The sequence below is a fragment of the Muntiacus reevesi genome, chromosome 3 (assembly GCF_963930625.1).
Source record: "Muntiacus reevesi chromosome 3, mMunRee1.1, whole genome shotgun sequence".
NCBI classification, from domain to species: domain Eukaryota; kingdom Metazoa; phylum Chordata; class Mammalia; order Artiodactyla; family Cervidae; genus Muntiacus; species Muntiacus reevesi.
The window spans coordinates 215,489,983-215,506,736 of NC_089251.1; the positions used below are offsets into that span (position 1 = coordinate 215,489,983).

The window sequence follows — 16,754 nt, forward strand, 5'->3', positions numbered from 1 at the left end:
AGCCCATGGGGTCACAAAAAAGTCAGACATGACTTCGTGACTAGTTATGCTGTTCTGTTTATAAATAAATGAAAGCTTATACCTTCCTAGAGGACTTTTTCTGATGTGGACCATTTTTAGTCTTTATTGAGTTTGTTACAGTATTACTTCTGTTTTATGTTTCAATTTTTTGACCATGAGGCATGCGGGATTCTAGCTTCTTGACCAGGGATCAAAACAGCACCCCCTGCATTGGAAGGTGAAGTCTTAATTACTGGCCCACCAGTGAAGTCCCCAGTTACTTACACCTTAAAACTGCTGCACCAACTTTTCATACAATGTAAATTAATAATAAAATAGAAATTTAACTAGGTGCCAGTAATAACTGATGTCAAATATGGTAAATACAAAACTACAATCACTATAGTCAATGATAAATATTATTAAGCAATATCCATCAGTACAACTAAATATGATAATGCTCAAAATAAAATATGGAAATACCTTGGAATTTCAGAGAGTTCTTTAAATTTCATTGTTCTTGCATGGCCCTTATATAGCAAAAATCACAGTCTCAATAAAAATGATTGATTCTAAAATATTTCATAAGACTATAGCACAGTGTTAGTTGCTCAGTCATGTTTGACTCTTTACGACCTTATGGGCTGCTGCTCAACAGGCTCCTCTGTCCATGGAATTCTCCAGGCAAGTATACTGGAGTGGGTAGCCATTCCCTTCTCCAGGGTATCTTCCCGACCCTGGGATTGAACCCACGTCTCCCACATTGTGGGCAGATTCTTTACCATCTGAGTCACCAGGGAAGCCCTTTGTAAGACTATTTAATAGCAATTAAATAAATTTGGTATAAAGTTAAATTCCTTTTTTTTAAATGTCAGGTAGACCTAAGAAAGAAACCTTGTTAGATATTTATTAATTATGCAGCTTTGGAAAATTTAGATTTCCTCACTGGATTTCATTCTGCATCTCATTTTATAAAATGAGGGCAATGCCTACCACATGCTGGTAAAACACTTGGCAGAATACCTGCCACATAACAAGTACTCAATAATCAGTAGATTTATTATTAACAGTAATATTAGTATTTGGTTTTGCCATTACTATTAGTATTATATTTGCCTCTGTTAAGAAACTCCATATAGATTCCTGATGCATGTTTTTCCCATATTCATTCTTTTTTTTTTTCCATATTCATTCTTTTGAACAAAAAATGTCTACAGGTGATCTACCTGTAGGTCTATATATATCAATTCAACATAGCATATTTTAATATAATAACAATGAAATCTTTTCTATTATGTAGATAAATAATTACATAGATTTTATAAAAATTTATTAGTAATCCCTGACAAATGACCATTGACTTTATATGACATGGTTATGATTTATATCTAGATAAATGAATCTTTAACATCTTTAATTATATGCTCACAGGAATTTGCTTGATATGAGCAGAGACAATGCTGATGATTTTCAGTGATCATAGATGATGTCTTAGGGAACTGACATAAACTAGATTCTCAAATTAGTTTTCTTATTTAATCAAACTCACTAGCTTACATCTAAAATATGCCACATAGACTATTTCAATTTAAGTAAAATTACAATGTAGGAATTTATAAGAATCCTTGACATTTGAATTAATAATTCAGTTACAGTAGCCATTATAATAAACATGACAATAATTATGTTTGTAAATTTTTCAAAATGGTATATTTATTGAATGTATATTCAATATAGCATTACTACATATTTAGTAATTTTAGAGCAAAATTTGCTGGGTAGCTTGACTAAAAGTAATAGGTTTCTAAAAGCATGTATTTTCATTTGACTATTATTAAGGTATATGTATTATTAAGGTATACTTTTCAATAACTTTACATAATATTGTGTGTCTTTAAAAGCTAGGATTATTTAACAAACAGTTTTTAAGTTGGTTATAAAAATGTTATTCATCAGTTTGATTTAATTGATATTATATGATTTTAGTAGGCAAAATAACCTTTCTGCTCACTATTGAACAAATAAATTATAACCCTTTTTTTCTACCTAAACTCACCATTTGAAATGTGTGGTTTACTAAATATTTGGTAGTAACCTATAAGCAAAAAGAATATACATATATCTGAATGACTTTGTTGTATACCTGAAACTAATACAACATGATAAATTAGTTATATTTCAACAAAATTATTAAAAAAATATATGTTTAAGAAAAAAATGCTTGATCAATTGCCATAAAGGAATGTTGGCAAAAGCAATTACATGTGAATTTCTTTTTTTTTTAACATGTGAATTTCTTAAGAGGGTATGACTGTACTCATTATTTTTGATAGGTAGATAACTGCTAGTGAACATCATTGGTTGGTTCTCTTTAAGCAATTTACTTGAATTCATAGTTATTTGTCTATGTGAACCATGCTGCTTATCCTATTTAATTTGATCTTGTGCTTGTAAATTTTTGTCCCTGGTTTTATACCTGACTAGTCTTCTACGTATACAGTCATTATTTAGTTTGACATACACATTCTATCTGAGCAATAAAAGCATTTAATTGACATTTAAGCTGCAGAACATATTGAAACACATTTACATTCAATGCTCTTCTCTGAAAGTACTATGTAAAAGGTACATATTCTTTACTCACAACATCTTTACTATTTGGGCAAGAGTTACATTCTTATTTCTTCCCACGGAATAAAATAATAAGTTGAGAGATAAATCACCATAGCATTATTCAGTTACTTACAGTAATGCAATCAGAAAGCCCATCTCCTGACCTCTAATCCCCAAAGACTACTCTCCTTTGTGAAATCTGTCTTCACTTTCACTTAGATTCAAGTAATAAAAGTTTTGAATGCTTTAAAAAATCGCTAGTCTTTTTGATAAAGAGGTTTGACATTCTATTTTCCACTTAATATAATGTTTTCTTGGACTGAAAGTGAGTGCCCATTTATACATAATTTTACCAAGTTGACTAAAGCTGTCGGGTTGTCTTAAGTATCACAAAGGTTACAGAGGACTATGCAGCAAAGGCTGACAGGGAAAAGAAAGAACTGGGCTTTATGGAGCTCCCTCCCAGCTAGTACTTAATGTATTCTGACATGTTTCAAATTGTAGGTCACAATCTATTTATACTTCTGGAAAGTTCATTCTCAGCCAGCATTGTGGAAATGAGATTGAAACATTTTTGTCTTTTCCATGAATACAAGTAAGCCAACTCAAGGCTTCTGACACTAGCCTAGAGAGTTATAAGACTAAATAGTTTAGTGTTGTTCTCACCATATGGTCCAAATGAACCAGTAAATTTGACTTACACAGCCAGAAGCATAATTAGAGAGAATCCTACTTTCATTCTCTCATAGGTCTGTTATAAAAATTCAAGGACCAAATACAGTGCATGGCACTTAGTAAGCAACTCTATATATATATTTGCCTCTATATATATAGGCAAAAACCCCCCATATATATATATATATATATATATATATATATATATATAAATGATCATGATCCTGACAATGATTATAAGCAGTGTTATTTTAATTTTTAATAAGTATTGTCTGATTCTAAAAATAAAGCATGGTGGAACATTTAAAAAACAACAGATGTGTAATGAAGGATCTATTGCCTATGCGTTTTTTTCCATATTATATAAACAAGCTTTTTTCTTGTGTTTTTAAACTTTATAATACAATGTGATTTTTTCTCTATTTTTCTTTGTTATTTTATAGTTTTCAGTTACAGTGTTTTTTTATCATGTATCATTCACCTTTTAGATATGCTATATTTTATATATTAACTACTTGGATTCAGGTATATATATATATATATATATTCAGGTATATAATCCAACTACTTGGATTCAGGATCAGGTATCTCCAATATTATATTATGAACATTTTCACTTCCAAATATTTTGCTTTTTATTATATAATCTTTGGAACATGTGTCTAAAAGTGACATTATTTAGTTAAGGTTGCATATTCCTATGTCACTTATTTGTTAAACTATATGCACTATTTTATGTTTTCAATTTTATACTTTCAACTTATTCTCTTGGGTTCTTAAAAAGCAAATAAAACCAAATATCCAGCTCTTGGTACTTTCTAAATATAATCATTATCTATTTAACAGGTTAAAGGAGTTAGAACATCAAGCTTAATTTAAATTAAAAACTGCTCTTGATTAAATAAAAAGTGAAAGGAAAACAAAGGACTGTTTAAACGTATGTTCAACCTTTATCAAGATATTAATTGATTGTGTACTTCACATCCCAGGTAAATAAGTGACTTGAGAGATATCAGTATATAGTTTCATTATCTGTTTCATGATGTTTCAAGGATGTTCACAAGTTCCTAGCTGAATTTGCCTTTGAGCAAACACTTTTAGGGCTATCAAACTTGATCATAATTGATGACGGTCATATACGCTACCATCATATTTGGGGCATTGACCTGGACAGAAAGATCTTGAATGAATGAGATAGAAATTTAACTCCATCTACTTTACTATAAGGGCCTTTCCTATTGCAGTAAGACTTTCATTTAATTTTTCTTTCCTCAGTGGAGCCTTCCTTCCCCCAGCTTCATTCTTGGGAATAAAATTTTTCAGTCCCAAAGTATGTAGATGTGGTAACAGAGAGCACCACAAAGAGGGCCTCTGCTATCTTCATGTTGAATTTGTTTAAATAGCTCAATACTAATGTATTTCTTACCATAAAAAATTGCACAGTTGCCTCTTCATCTAGCCAATTTTATACATTTTCAAATTTTCCAAATTAGCATTGCCTCCCTTTATGCATAATTCTAAACTTTTATGAGTGGTAGTATTTGAGAATATTGCCCCAAATTTACAAAATTTCTTGCTCCATTCCTCTAAATTGACTGTGTAGAAAACCTTGATTCATTTTGATATAAATATTCAAAGTCTAAATAACAGACTTGTAGCAGTAAGAAAAATATCACAGTGTGAACATATCTTAGACAATTAATATTCATAAACATGAAGATTAATTGTGCATATAACATAAATACCCTCTAGTAGCAGTGTTGAAAATATAATTTCAGAAATTATTCTCTATTTTTCATAAAAAAATGACTGAATAAGTCAATGCTTTACTCTATTTTCCATTGCTCTGCCAAGGTAAACTTTATCTTAAATGTATCTTCCTATGAGCAGGTCACAGAAATGAACTATATGGACCTTTGTTGATATAGTTGATATCAAACTATTTTATTTTGTAGTACCTTTCTATATGGATACAACTGATATATTTTCAGTTTTAGTTTTCTTCATTACAAAAGCCTTAAGGAATGAGGAAAAACTCATTCCTACATGCAGAATTTTAATTATGCCTCTCAAATGTGTGCCTTTAATTAACTGGTGACATTTCCTTTGTTCAATTATTATAGTTATATACAACTGTCATAAACTTATAAATTTTAATTAAGGCTGCCCCAAACCCTAGTTATATAGTGTCCACATAGGAATTTGCCAAAGGCTTAACTGTAAGTAAACCAACAATGAATAAATCCATGAACTGCCCACTGGGATTTGTTTTACAAATTAACATTTGTGTGGAGATAATGAGGTTCTACAGTCCATAATACCAAACAATGTTTTATAAAACCTCATTTTTAAAAGTGAAAAATGCATTGTAAAAGACTTAATTAACTATCATATTATTATTATTTGTTGCTATAAGACAATAACTACATGGTTATATATCAAGTTGAGTTCATATGAGGACTCATTTGCATTACTAATTAGAAATATATATATTTTTTGAATGAACTTTCTATGTCAAGATCTAATACTCTGGATATTAAACTTGATAATGTATGGGTTCTAGATAAATGAATAGATAAACTTGATATATTGTGGATTTTAAGAATGCAGCAAGATCTGGACAAATGATTTGAATGAAACATTAGAAGTTCTGCTGTATTTATATATAGCTCACAGTACAGTACAGTGTTAGTTGCTCAGTCCTGTCCAACTCTTTGCGAACTTATGGACTGCAGCCCACCAGGCTCCTCTGTCCATGGGATTCTCCAGGCAAGAATACTGGAGTGGGTTGCCATTCCCTTCTCCAGGGGATCTTCCTAACCCAGAGATCTAATTCGGGTCTCCTGCATTGCAGGCAGATTCAGGGAAGCCCTTATATAGCTCATCAGGTTAGCAAATTCAACGTTTCAAAGAGATTTTTCTCTTTAGGTCCATCTCAGGTTGAATTGATAGCCATAGTTTGGAGTGTCAAACCCTTTCGTTGGCTTAAATATTTCCAAAGATAAATATAAGAAACTCATCTGATTGCAACCCAAAGATCATCTTAATGAGAAAATTAAGAGCTAAATAATAAAACTAAACAACTCATTTGCATAAAAAAGCATCTTCCCTAAAGCTAAGCAGTATGCGTGTTGTAAAACACAATTACAGGTCACACCCTCTTACCTCACATTCAATGGATTTTTATTTGCATATTCATTGAAGGTCTCAGTACAAAGCTTTTCCTATGGCAACAGAGTATACTTTGTGGACTGGCTCCCCCTCAGGCAGAATGAATATATGTAGCAAGGCTCCTAATGCCTTTTTTAATTTAATCAAACTGATGAATTCTTGTTTAGAATTCTAATTAGTAGTCAAAACTATCTTAATTACTAATTAATTATATCAAAACTATTTATATGCATAAAACTATCAAAGAAATAGTAATGTTTTTACTCTGAGAATGTAAATCAGAAAATGGCTTGCTGCTCCTGAACGCCATTGAAGATGCTTCTTCATGTGGCTCTTTCAGTTATCCTTATGCTAAATACCACAAAGAATAACTTAAGCAATAGAAGCAGTGAGGAATTCAAGTATGATGAAAATTAACCATGTAGGGGGTGTGAAGAACATACGAATTGATTTTCCATTTGACTGTCTAAATCTGCACTTATTGTAAAATAACTGAATTTGCATAGATTGCATTCTAATTGTTGCACAATCTCCTTTGCACTAAAATTGGAATTTGAAAATTATATTTTTATTATGCATTAGGGTTAATTTTTTCCCAGTAGGGACATATTTTAAATGTAATACAAGTTAGTAGAGAAATATATGCTAGCATTCACTTATGAGCTGTAGAAAACACTTTTTTCAAGCACAGCTATAGCACAAATTAATAAGAATCTCTTTTATATGTAAATATGTAGTAACCTGATGTTTCCAAAGCAATGTGTTTTGAATGTACTATATTGTAGTATCAACAGAATAGTTTTTATTTTAGATGGAATTTTTGATACTATAAGATATATTGATATAATATGTATATACTGCAGAGGTCTCGCTCAGTCGCGTCCGACTCTTTGCAAGCCCGTGGAAGGTAGCCTACCAGGCTCCGCCATCCATGGGATTTTCCAGACAAGAATACTGGAGTGGGCTGCCATTTCATTCTCCAGGGGATCTTCCCAACTCAGGGATCAAACCCGGGTCTCCTGCATTGCAGACAGACACAAGCCTTATCTTTTCAACTCCAAAATATATATATTTTTTAATCCAAGTTTGCCTAATGTTAAAACTCATGTCATTAAAAATTAGATTTGTTTGAAATATATACATATTATAATATGTATATATGTATATATATGCATGTACATATATACACATATGTATGTGTATATATTATATGTATATAATATGCAATATTATAATATGTATATATTTCAAGTGAATCTAATTTTTAATGACATGAGTTTTAACATTAGGCAAACTTGGATTAAAAAATATATATATTTTGGAGTCGAAAAGATAAGGCTTGTAAAACTGATTTTGCCTCATCATTTTAGCCAGAGTCAGAATATCTATAAGCCCTGAGCCCTGTCAATGATAAGCATTTAACACAAGATAGTGATCATTATTATTGTTAATTTCTGTGACTTGAACTTTGATATACTCAATTTAGAACAATTGACACTGATTATGTTGAATTAACTATTAGATTTAATTTTTATATTTGTTATTAAGACACCAGGAACGATCTTTGTTATAAATCAACACTAAGTATTTTCTATATATTTTTCACACATAAGGAAAACTGCACATTATTTTTACATACAATACCACTCAATTATTTACCCAGAGCTGATGGCATACAAGTTCCTCCATTTTGACAGTAGTTGCTACAGTGGTTGATTTCACATCTTTCTCCTGAATAACTAGGCCAACAGTGGCACCTCAAATCACCCTTCTCATTTAAAATGCATCTTCCTCCATTTTCACAAGTCAATTTGCATGAATCATCTGGTTATAAGAAGAAATGTACAAATTAGCATGCCATTCAGTAAATGGTAGAGTTAGAAAAATTCAAATAAAAATTAAATACTAAGACTTAACTTTTTTTTCATAAAATTCCAAAGCTAAATACACCTAATATAAAAGTAGAAGAGACAAAATGCTATCTGAAAATAGAGAATCAGATTTCAACTATTGTTGAAGGTGAACACAAATATTCAATTAACTTTTATTCTTTTTCAGGCTTAAAGTGCTATTTACCATTTTTTATATTTGTTAAAACATTAAACAATAAAACCAACTGAAACTTTCTAAAAATAAAATATTTTTCAACCAATAAGTGTTTTTTCACAGTATGGGGAAATATGGCTTATTTTTCAAAGAGTGTTTGATATTAAGCCAAACTGAGATATATAAGCTAAATATTATAGTATATATATGTAGTCATACATATAATATATATGGTATAGTGTGCATATAGAAACAAACACACACACACATATATATATAATTTATAGTCTAGGGAAACACTTAAAAGAAAAAATACCCTTTGATGTATTTATAAACACACAAAACAAAAAGTTACTTAGATTTGATACAAGGTGGTGATAAGTGTCAGAAACATCTATTTCCATATATAAGCTGATTAGGCATAATTTGCCTACAATACATTTTGGCTTTGAAAAGGAAATAATGATCATTCCTTATGGAATGATCACAGAATTAGTTTTAAAAATATGATGAGTCTTATTTATGGTAAAAATTGGTTTGGAATCATTTTCTGAATTATTTTTCTATATGTATAGACATGGCCTTTCTCCATTAGAAATACTGTTCTATGTAGACCAGGGCACAATGTTCAATTGAACAAAGATAATCAATAATAGTTTAAGAAGCAGTCTATCCAGAAAAAACCTTTTTCTAGAGTCATGCTTATTTTGTATGAAGTCAAAACAGCCTATATTCTTTACTCAAGATACATTGACCTAGACATAGCAGCAGCTTGGATATATCACTGCAATTATCACAAGAGCATCCTAAAGAGCCTCAGTGATGTTAAATGACACAACAGTTCAAGTATCATAACTACTGTCATAAATAGAGACAATCAGCAGTGTCAAACAAATTCTGATATTTTTGGCATTGCAAAACAACTTCCAATACTTTTTCAAGTAGGGAGGTTTCAGGTTGGCATTACTAAATTCTGCATTTGTAATATGAAGTACTCTCATGAGGCACTATATATATATACATGGTATAAAGAAAGTGACAATTGATATAGTAAGATTTGCTTTTAGGTCCTAGTTCTGCTCCTTACTATGCATAAATTAAACTATCCAAGTCTTAGTTATTTCTACTTTAAGATAGCCTTATGGACATATGTACAACTTAACTCATAGATTTGTTGTAAGTATTAAATAAACAACTTGAAAGTAAAAGTTAAAATCATAGAGCTTTGTAAATTTTTAGGTACATAAGTAAATACCATACACATACACACAAATGAGAGTCTGAGTTCTAGCCATACTGGAATAGTACAAGGACGGAGACCTGCAATCTGGGTCTACAAGGTGTATTGCTAAATTTCAACAGGAAATTGAGGCACTCATTAGGTAAACTACCAAGTGAGAATCCTAGTGAGCATTATGTGCCGAGTGTGCATGAGGTGCACTGAGAATCCAGCTCACAGGGAATGGATCCTATGAAAGCCAGAGGGTGAGCTTTGGAGGGACTCCGTGAAAGCTACTAAGACAGGGCTGGATTACAGAGGGTCAAGGAAGGAACTGAAAGACAAGTGAACTTGAAGAGGAAAGCAGAGTGTCACAGGAGATTCTTGGATGTTGGACTTTTCCTCCAAAGTAGTGTTAAGTCTGAAAAGTCTAGAATGTCTAAGAATGACTGTAATGATGGGGTTAAACTGAAAGCATGGGGACTATTAGGATTCTGTTTAAATTGTCCAGGTTGGATAAGATGATGGCTTTAAAATAATGTAGGATAGATAAACGTAGACATATTCTAAAAATAACTAGAAGATAAAAATCACATCAGAGGGAAAGGAAAAACTAAAGATAATTCTTCAGTTTCAAACTCAGGGGCAATAAGACCTAAAGTGTTTTATCTCTGAATGTATTAAATTGGAAATACCTATTTAAATGAAGTGGGGATCTCTAGCAAAGGGTTGAAGGTTGAGACATCAAACTCTCAAGAAAGAGCTGGAGAGGAAATAACTTGTGATTAGTTTAAAGTACCAAAACATTTCTAACTCTTTTAGCACGAAACATCCTAAGTGGAGTTGTGAATGTGAATAGTGAGGTTATAACTGTTAAAGGTATTATGATCACACTTAGGATTACTATGGGAGGGCGCAGTTTCACTGGTGGATGTTCTATGTAAAACACGTACATACTCAAAATCTCTACATGTTAGGATATGTACATTTCTATAATGTGCCTCATTAGGCACCAGAAATTTAAACATATAACACTACCTTTGAAATGAAAGTGGAGTTACAGTCTTTCAGAACCTAACTGTAATAGTTCTATAATGAAAATGGAAGCTGATTTTGTCAATACCTAAATCACCTCCAGAAGCCAAGCTCCAGCAATTACAATCAACTGTAGGGAAGAGCAGGTGAATACTTCTCCAAGAATGGGTAACATTTGAATTTCAAATTTCCTACACGAAGATTAAAAATACTCAGGGTGCTCATGGTTTAACAATAGCAGCTAGAGAAAGGCAAGTAATTATAAAGAGCTGAAAAAGCTATATCATATGTTAATATCAGGAAAAATTAATTGGCTTTTATGTACACTAATCAATAATTCTAAACTCCATTTATTTATGTTCTTAACCAAAGTGTTCCAAGTCATCCATTACCAACGCTCATATATATAAAGGCCATGTGAATACTTTTAACACTTTCATTATTTTATATATAAGATTTTTTTTAATTACAAAATAAATGTTGAGGCCTTTCAGGCCGGGTTGCAATCATGTTTTCTGTAATCATGCCTTTCAGGCTGGGCTGAAAACATAAAACTAAAATTTCTAAAGGAGTTGAAGATTTTGGTTATGTGTATATTTAGATAAAATGCTTCTTCATGTAAAACTTGGGAAGTGAAAAGTGAGTGTTAGTCACTCAGTCATGTCTGCCTGTTTGTGAACCCATGGACTGTAGCCCACCAGACTCCTGTGTCCATGGAATTATTCAGACAAGAACGCTGTAGTGGGTCGCCATGCCCTTTCCAGGGCATCTTTCTGACCCAGGGATTGAACCTGAGTCTGCTGAACTACAGGCAGATTCTTTACCAAAAAACTTGCTACCTTCATGACAGGTTTATCTTAGAGCGCTGTGTGTCTACTTTTAGCAAGGCATTGTGCTGGGCACTTTCTCCATGTTATTTCTAGGATTTTCCAATTACTCTGGACATGCATACTTTGGGTGGATTGGAGGCACTAGAGTGCATTATATGATGATGAAGACTGTGGAATGCCTAGTTCCAACTTAGAGTACTTTCATTATTAAGTATTGTTAAACAGTCAACTGAACCTCTATATACTTCACTTTTTCATCTGTAAAAATAGGGACAATGAGAGTATAACATCATCAAAGTTTTGTGGGGATTAAATGAAATATTGTGCATATAACATACGTAAAATATGCCTTGCACATAAGCCTTCAAGGTATTTATTCTTTTTACCAGTAGTGGTAGTATTTATTGTTAATCTGATTTTACACAGAAGAAATGGAAACGAGGGAGTATGAGGCCAAACAAATTAGTTAAGTGATAGATCTTGAGGGGCGCTCAAGAGAGAGGTGATATAATTATGGCTGATTTGTGTTGTTGTAGGTAGAAACCAATACAACATTGTAAAGCGATTCTCTTCTAATTAAAAAATAAATTTTAAAAAACACAAAGAAAGGCAATAATAAAAAAAAAAGGACTTGTTTTGAAAAAAAAAAAAAAAAAAAGAGGGGTAGATTTTGGTTTAATCCACAGCATCACCTCAGCTCTACCCCAGGTCAAGTTCTTCCTATGTTAGTCAGTCAGTCAGTTCAGTCACTCAGTCGTGTCCGACACTTTGTGATCCCAAGGACTGCAGCACACCAGGCCTCCCTGTCCATCACCAACTCCCGGAATTTACCTAAACTCATGTCCATTGAGTCAGTGATGCCATCCAACCATCTCATCTTCTGTCATTCCCTTCTCCTCCTGCCCTCAATCTTTCCCAGCATCAGGGTCTTGTCAAATGAGTCAGCTCTTCCATCAGGCAGCCAAAGTATTGGAGTTTCAGCTTCAACATCAGTCCTTCCAATGAACACCAAGGACTGATCTCTTCTAGGATGAACTGGTTGGATCTCCTTGCAGTCCAAGGGATTCTCAAGAGTCTTTTCCAACATCACAGTTCGAAAGCATCAATTCTTTGTCACTCAACCTTCTTTACAGTCCAACTCTCACATCCATGCATGACCACTGGAAAAGCCATAGCCTTGACTACAGACCTTTGTGGACAAAGTAATGTCTCTGCTTTTTAATATGCTATCTAGGTTGGTCATAACTTTCCTTCCAAAGAGTAAGCATCTTTTAATTTCATGGCTGCAGTCACCATCTACAGTGATTTTGGAGCCCCCCAAAATAAAGTCAGCCACTGTTTCCCCATCTATTTACCATGAAGTGATGGGACCAGATGCCATGATCTTAGTTTTCTGAATGTTGAGCTTTAAGCCAACTTTTTCACTCTCTTCTTTCACTTTCATCAAGAGGTTCTTTAGTTCTTCTTCATTATCTTCCATAAGGGTGGTGTCATCTGCATATCTGAGGTTATTGGTATTTCTCCTGGCAATCTTGATTCCAGCTTGTGCTTCCTCCAGCCCAGCGTTTCTCATGATGTACTCTGCATATAAGTTAAATAAGCAGGGTGATAATATACAGCCTTGAAGTACTCCTTTTCCTATTTGGAATCAGTTTGTTGTTCCATGTCCAGTCTAACTGTTGCTTCCTGACCTGCATACAGATTTCTCAAGAGGCAACTCAGGAGGTCTGGTATTCCCATCTCTTTCAGAATTTTCCACAGTTTATTGTAATCCACACAGTCAAAGGCTTTGGCATAGTCAATCAAGCAGAAGTAGATGTTTTTCTGGAACTCTCTTGCTTTTTGAGGATCCAATGGATTTGGCAATTTGATCTCTGGTTCCTCTGCCTTTTCTAAAACCAACTTGAACATCTGGAAGTTCATGGTTCACATATTATTGAAGCCTGGCTTGGAGAATTTTGAGCATCTTCCTATGTATTTGTTGATTTTGGAATATTGAATAAATTATTTGTATTACGGGCTTCCTACATGTCTCAATGGTAAAGACTCTGCCTGCCAAGTAGTAGATGCAGACTTGACCCCTGAGTTCAGAAGATCTACTCAAGAAGTATATGGCAACTCGCTCTAGTATTCTTCCTGGAGAATCCCATGGACAGAGGAGCCTGGGGGACTACAGTCCATAGAGTCGCAAAAGAGTCAGACATGACTTAGTGAGTAAACAAGAACAACAACATTCACATTAAGTAAAGGGGCAAAAGGGAGGTTATATAGAAGAGACAGTCTTATTTATTTATAAAAGAAAAACAACAAAAGCTGTCTGCAACTTGGTAATTAAAAAAATAAACTTCTAACACTCGAATCAATGTAAAAGTCACACTAGTAGCATAAGGTGTGTGCTTCCACACAGAGTACTAATCTCTCTCCCAGGAGTCTTTCCCACCCCAACAACAATGTAGACTTGGTGCAGAGGAGGCACCTTTGAGAGCACCGCTTATGGTTGTCTGGAACTAGTGAAAATGTGGTACATCATCTACAAGGAAACAGGTGTTGACATTTTGAAGAATCTATTTCCAAAATGTTATGTAGAAATCTCAAATAGGTGGAGAATCATATAACAGTGAAAGACTTTATTTTGGGGGGCTAAAAAATCATTGCAGATGGTGACTGCAGCCATGAAATTAAAAGTCACTTGCTACTTGGAAGAAAAGCTATGACTAATCTAGACAGCATATTAAAAAGCAGAGACATTACTTTGCCAACAAAGGTCTGTCTAGTCAAAGCTATGACTTTTCCAGTAGTCTTGTATGCATGTAAGAATTGGACTATAAAGAAAGCCGAGTGCTAAAGAATTGATGCTTCTGAACTGTGGTGTTGGAGAAGACTCTTGAGAGTCCCTTGGACTACAAGGAGATCCAACCAGTCCATCCTAAAGGAAATCAGTCCTGAATGTTCATTGGAAGGACTGATGCTGAAGCTGAAACTCCAATACTTTGGCCACCTGATGCGAAGAACTGACTCATTGGAAAAGACCCTGATGCTGGGGAAGATTGAGGGCAGGAGGAGAAGGGGACGACAGAGGATGAGTTGATTGGATGGCATCACCAACTTGATAGACATGAGTTTGAGCAAGCTTCGAAAATTGGTGACGGACAGGGAAGCCTGGCTTGCAGTAGTTCATGGGGTTGCAAATAGTCAGACATTACTGAGCAACTGAACTGAACTGAAGTAGAACTTGTGACCATACACAGTTCACCTGCATGACTGTGTCAGAGTAGTGAGTGAAAAATGCACCAGATAATGTTGGAACATGTGCATGTAATTCTATTATTCTGTCGTCACAACTGAGATCATGGAAACTCTGATTGGGAGAATTGGTAAGGAGGAAGGGTTCATCCCAGTATTGGGGACAGCACCCCTTTTCAATGACTGGCACTAAAATAGTCTTCCAAAAGACCAATCAAGATTCACATTTAGCATTCCATTAAGCGTGTTCCAACCTACCATGCATAGCAGCACTTTGCACACCAGTCACACTAACTGGAATAAATGACTCGTTATTTTCTTTACTTTCAATGGTTTTGTGACTTTTCAGACAGTTTCTGCTGTTTCAATGTCCTCTTCATTCATTCCTACTTAACCTAAATCTAATCTGTCTTTGCAGATCTTATCCTAAGGTCATATTCTATAGGAAATTCTAATTTTTTCTCTAATTGGATAATCATCAAATTTTTCCTAACAGTTTGAACTTTGTCTCTTCTGTAGCTTATATCACCATTCCCATAAATATCTATTGATTGGTGTTTGTGTCATTCATCAATTCATCCTTGCAAGATCATCAGCTATGGATATTTAGTACTTAAAAACATATATTAGATAAAAGAGCTATGATAGTTTTAGACAGTGAGTGCCTTAGGAAATGCAAAAGTGTTTAGATGGCATATAACTCTCATCAGAGAAGAAGGAGACAGTGATATCGGCATAGAGATGCTGACTGAGAACAGATATTGTGTTCACGTGAAGAGTTCATTTTAACAGAAAAATATTAATGCAACAGGTAGGAAGCCTTGCTATGAAGAGATCCTAAGTGTGTGTCTTATTGGGAAAATGTTTGCTGTGACCTGCTAGTGATTTTGGAGCACTGTCCTTTTGTCTGTGACATAAAATTAACATGTTGATTTTATTTTTTCTTAGCTTTTTTTTCCATTATGGCTAAAGTCTTGAATATGAATAAACTTATTGAAAGTCTGTCTGGAGATCCCAGAGACATTTCTTCCCCAACCCTTTTTAACACACGATTTTTGTTTTTGATTTTTTATGTTTTGCTATTTAATACACTCCAGCATCTGAAATAATGTTTCAGTTTTTAAATGTTTGTTGGAACCTCTATCTTTTAAAGCATAAACTGAAACATGTGCAGTTTTGCTTCTAACTTAGTTCTTGGTTTCTAAATTAATATTATACTTTGCTCATAAGTTCTCAAAATGTTTATTATTTTTATTATTAATATGAGTAGTAGTAGTATTTATTGTTAATCAGATTTTACAGAGGAAACTAAGACTTAGTTTCTAAATAAGTTTTGGCACAGAGAAGTTGTTCAATATAAAGTTACTAAATGGATAAGTGGATTTGGTAGTTTGGTTTAACCTAACAGCTGAATGGTACCCTCAGAAATATCATTACCTTAACTGATACAAGAGCTATATAAAAAGGTCTCTTAATTTACTCTTTCATGCATGGTAGGTGCTCAATGCAGCTTTGTAATAAATGTAAAATCAACTAATAGGAAGTCATTATCAGAGAAAATAATAGCTTATATAGGCACTCACGAACCAGTGATATCGTGGAAACGATATCAGTGATTACTGAGTAGCTAATTCTGCTCAGTTTTAGTGGTTGTGAACATTTATTCTACACAGTAATTCATTATTTACAGAATAATGAAGTTTACCTACCTAACAAGCTGTCATCATTGCAGGTACCATTAATCAAATATTTTCCTTCTGGGCATGCACAAGTGGCCCCAGAAGGATTCAGTAAACAGAGGAATTCACATGCTAGATCCGAGCATGGATTGGGTACTGATCAAAACAAAACAGAAAAAGAACATAACTATAAATACAATAGGTTTCAAAAACATAAAATTCAACAAGGTTAAATGATGAATT

At 33.5% G+C, this 16,754-nt stretch overlaps 1 protein-coding gene across 1 annotated transcript in view; it reads right to left on the reverse strand.

Moving 5' to 3' along the window:
* The window catches only part of LRP1B (LDL receptor related protein 1B), a 1,678,044-nt gene that overhangs the window by 90,885 nt on the left and 1,570,405 nt on the right, over positions 1-16,754 (reverse strand). Inside the window, exons 82-83 of the mRNA XM_065928990.1 lie at positions 16,542-16,667; positions 8,119-8,283 (exon numbers count right to left, since the gene is read on the reverse strand). Coding sequence (XP_065785062.1) covers positions 8,119-8,283; positions 16,542-16,667 — 291 coding nt within the window. The remainder of the gene's footprint in view (positions 1-8,118; positions 8,284-16,541; positions 16,668-16,754) is intronic.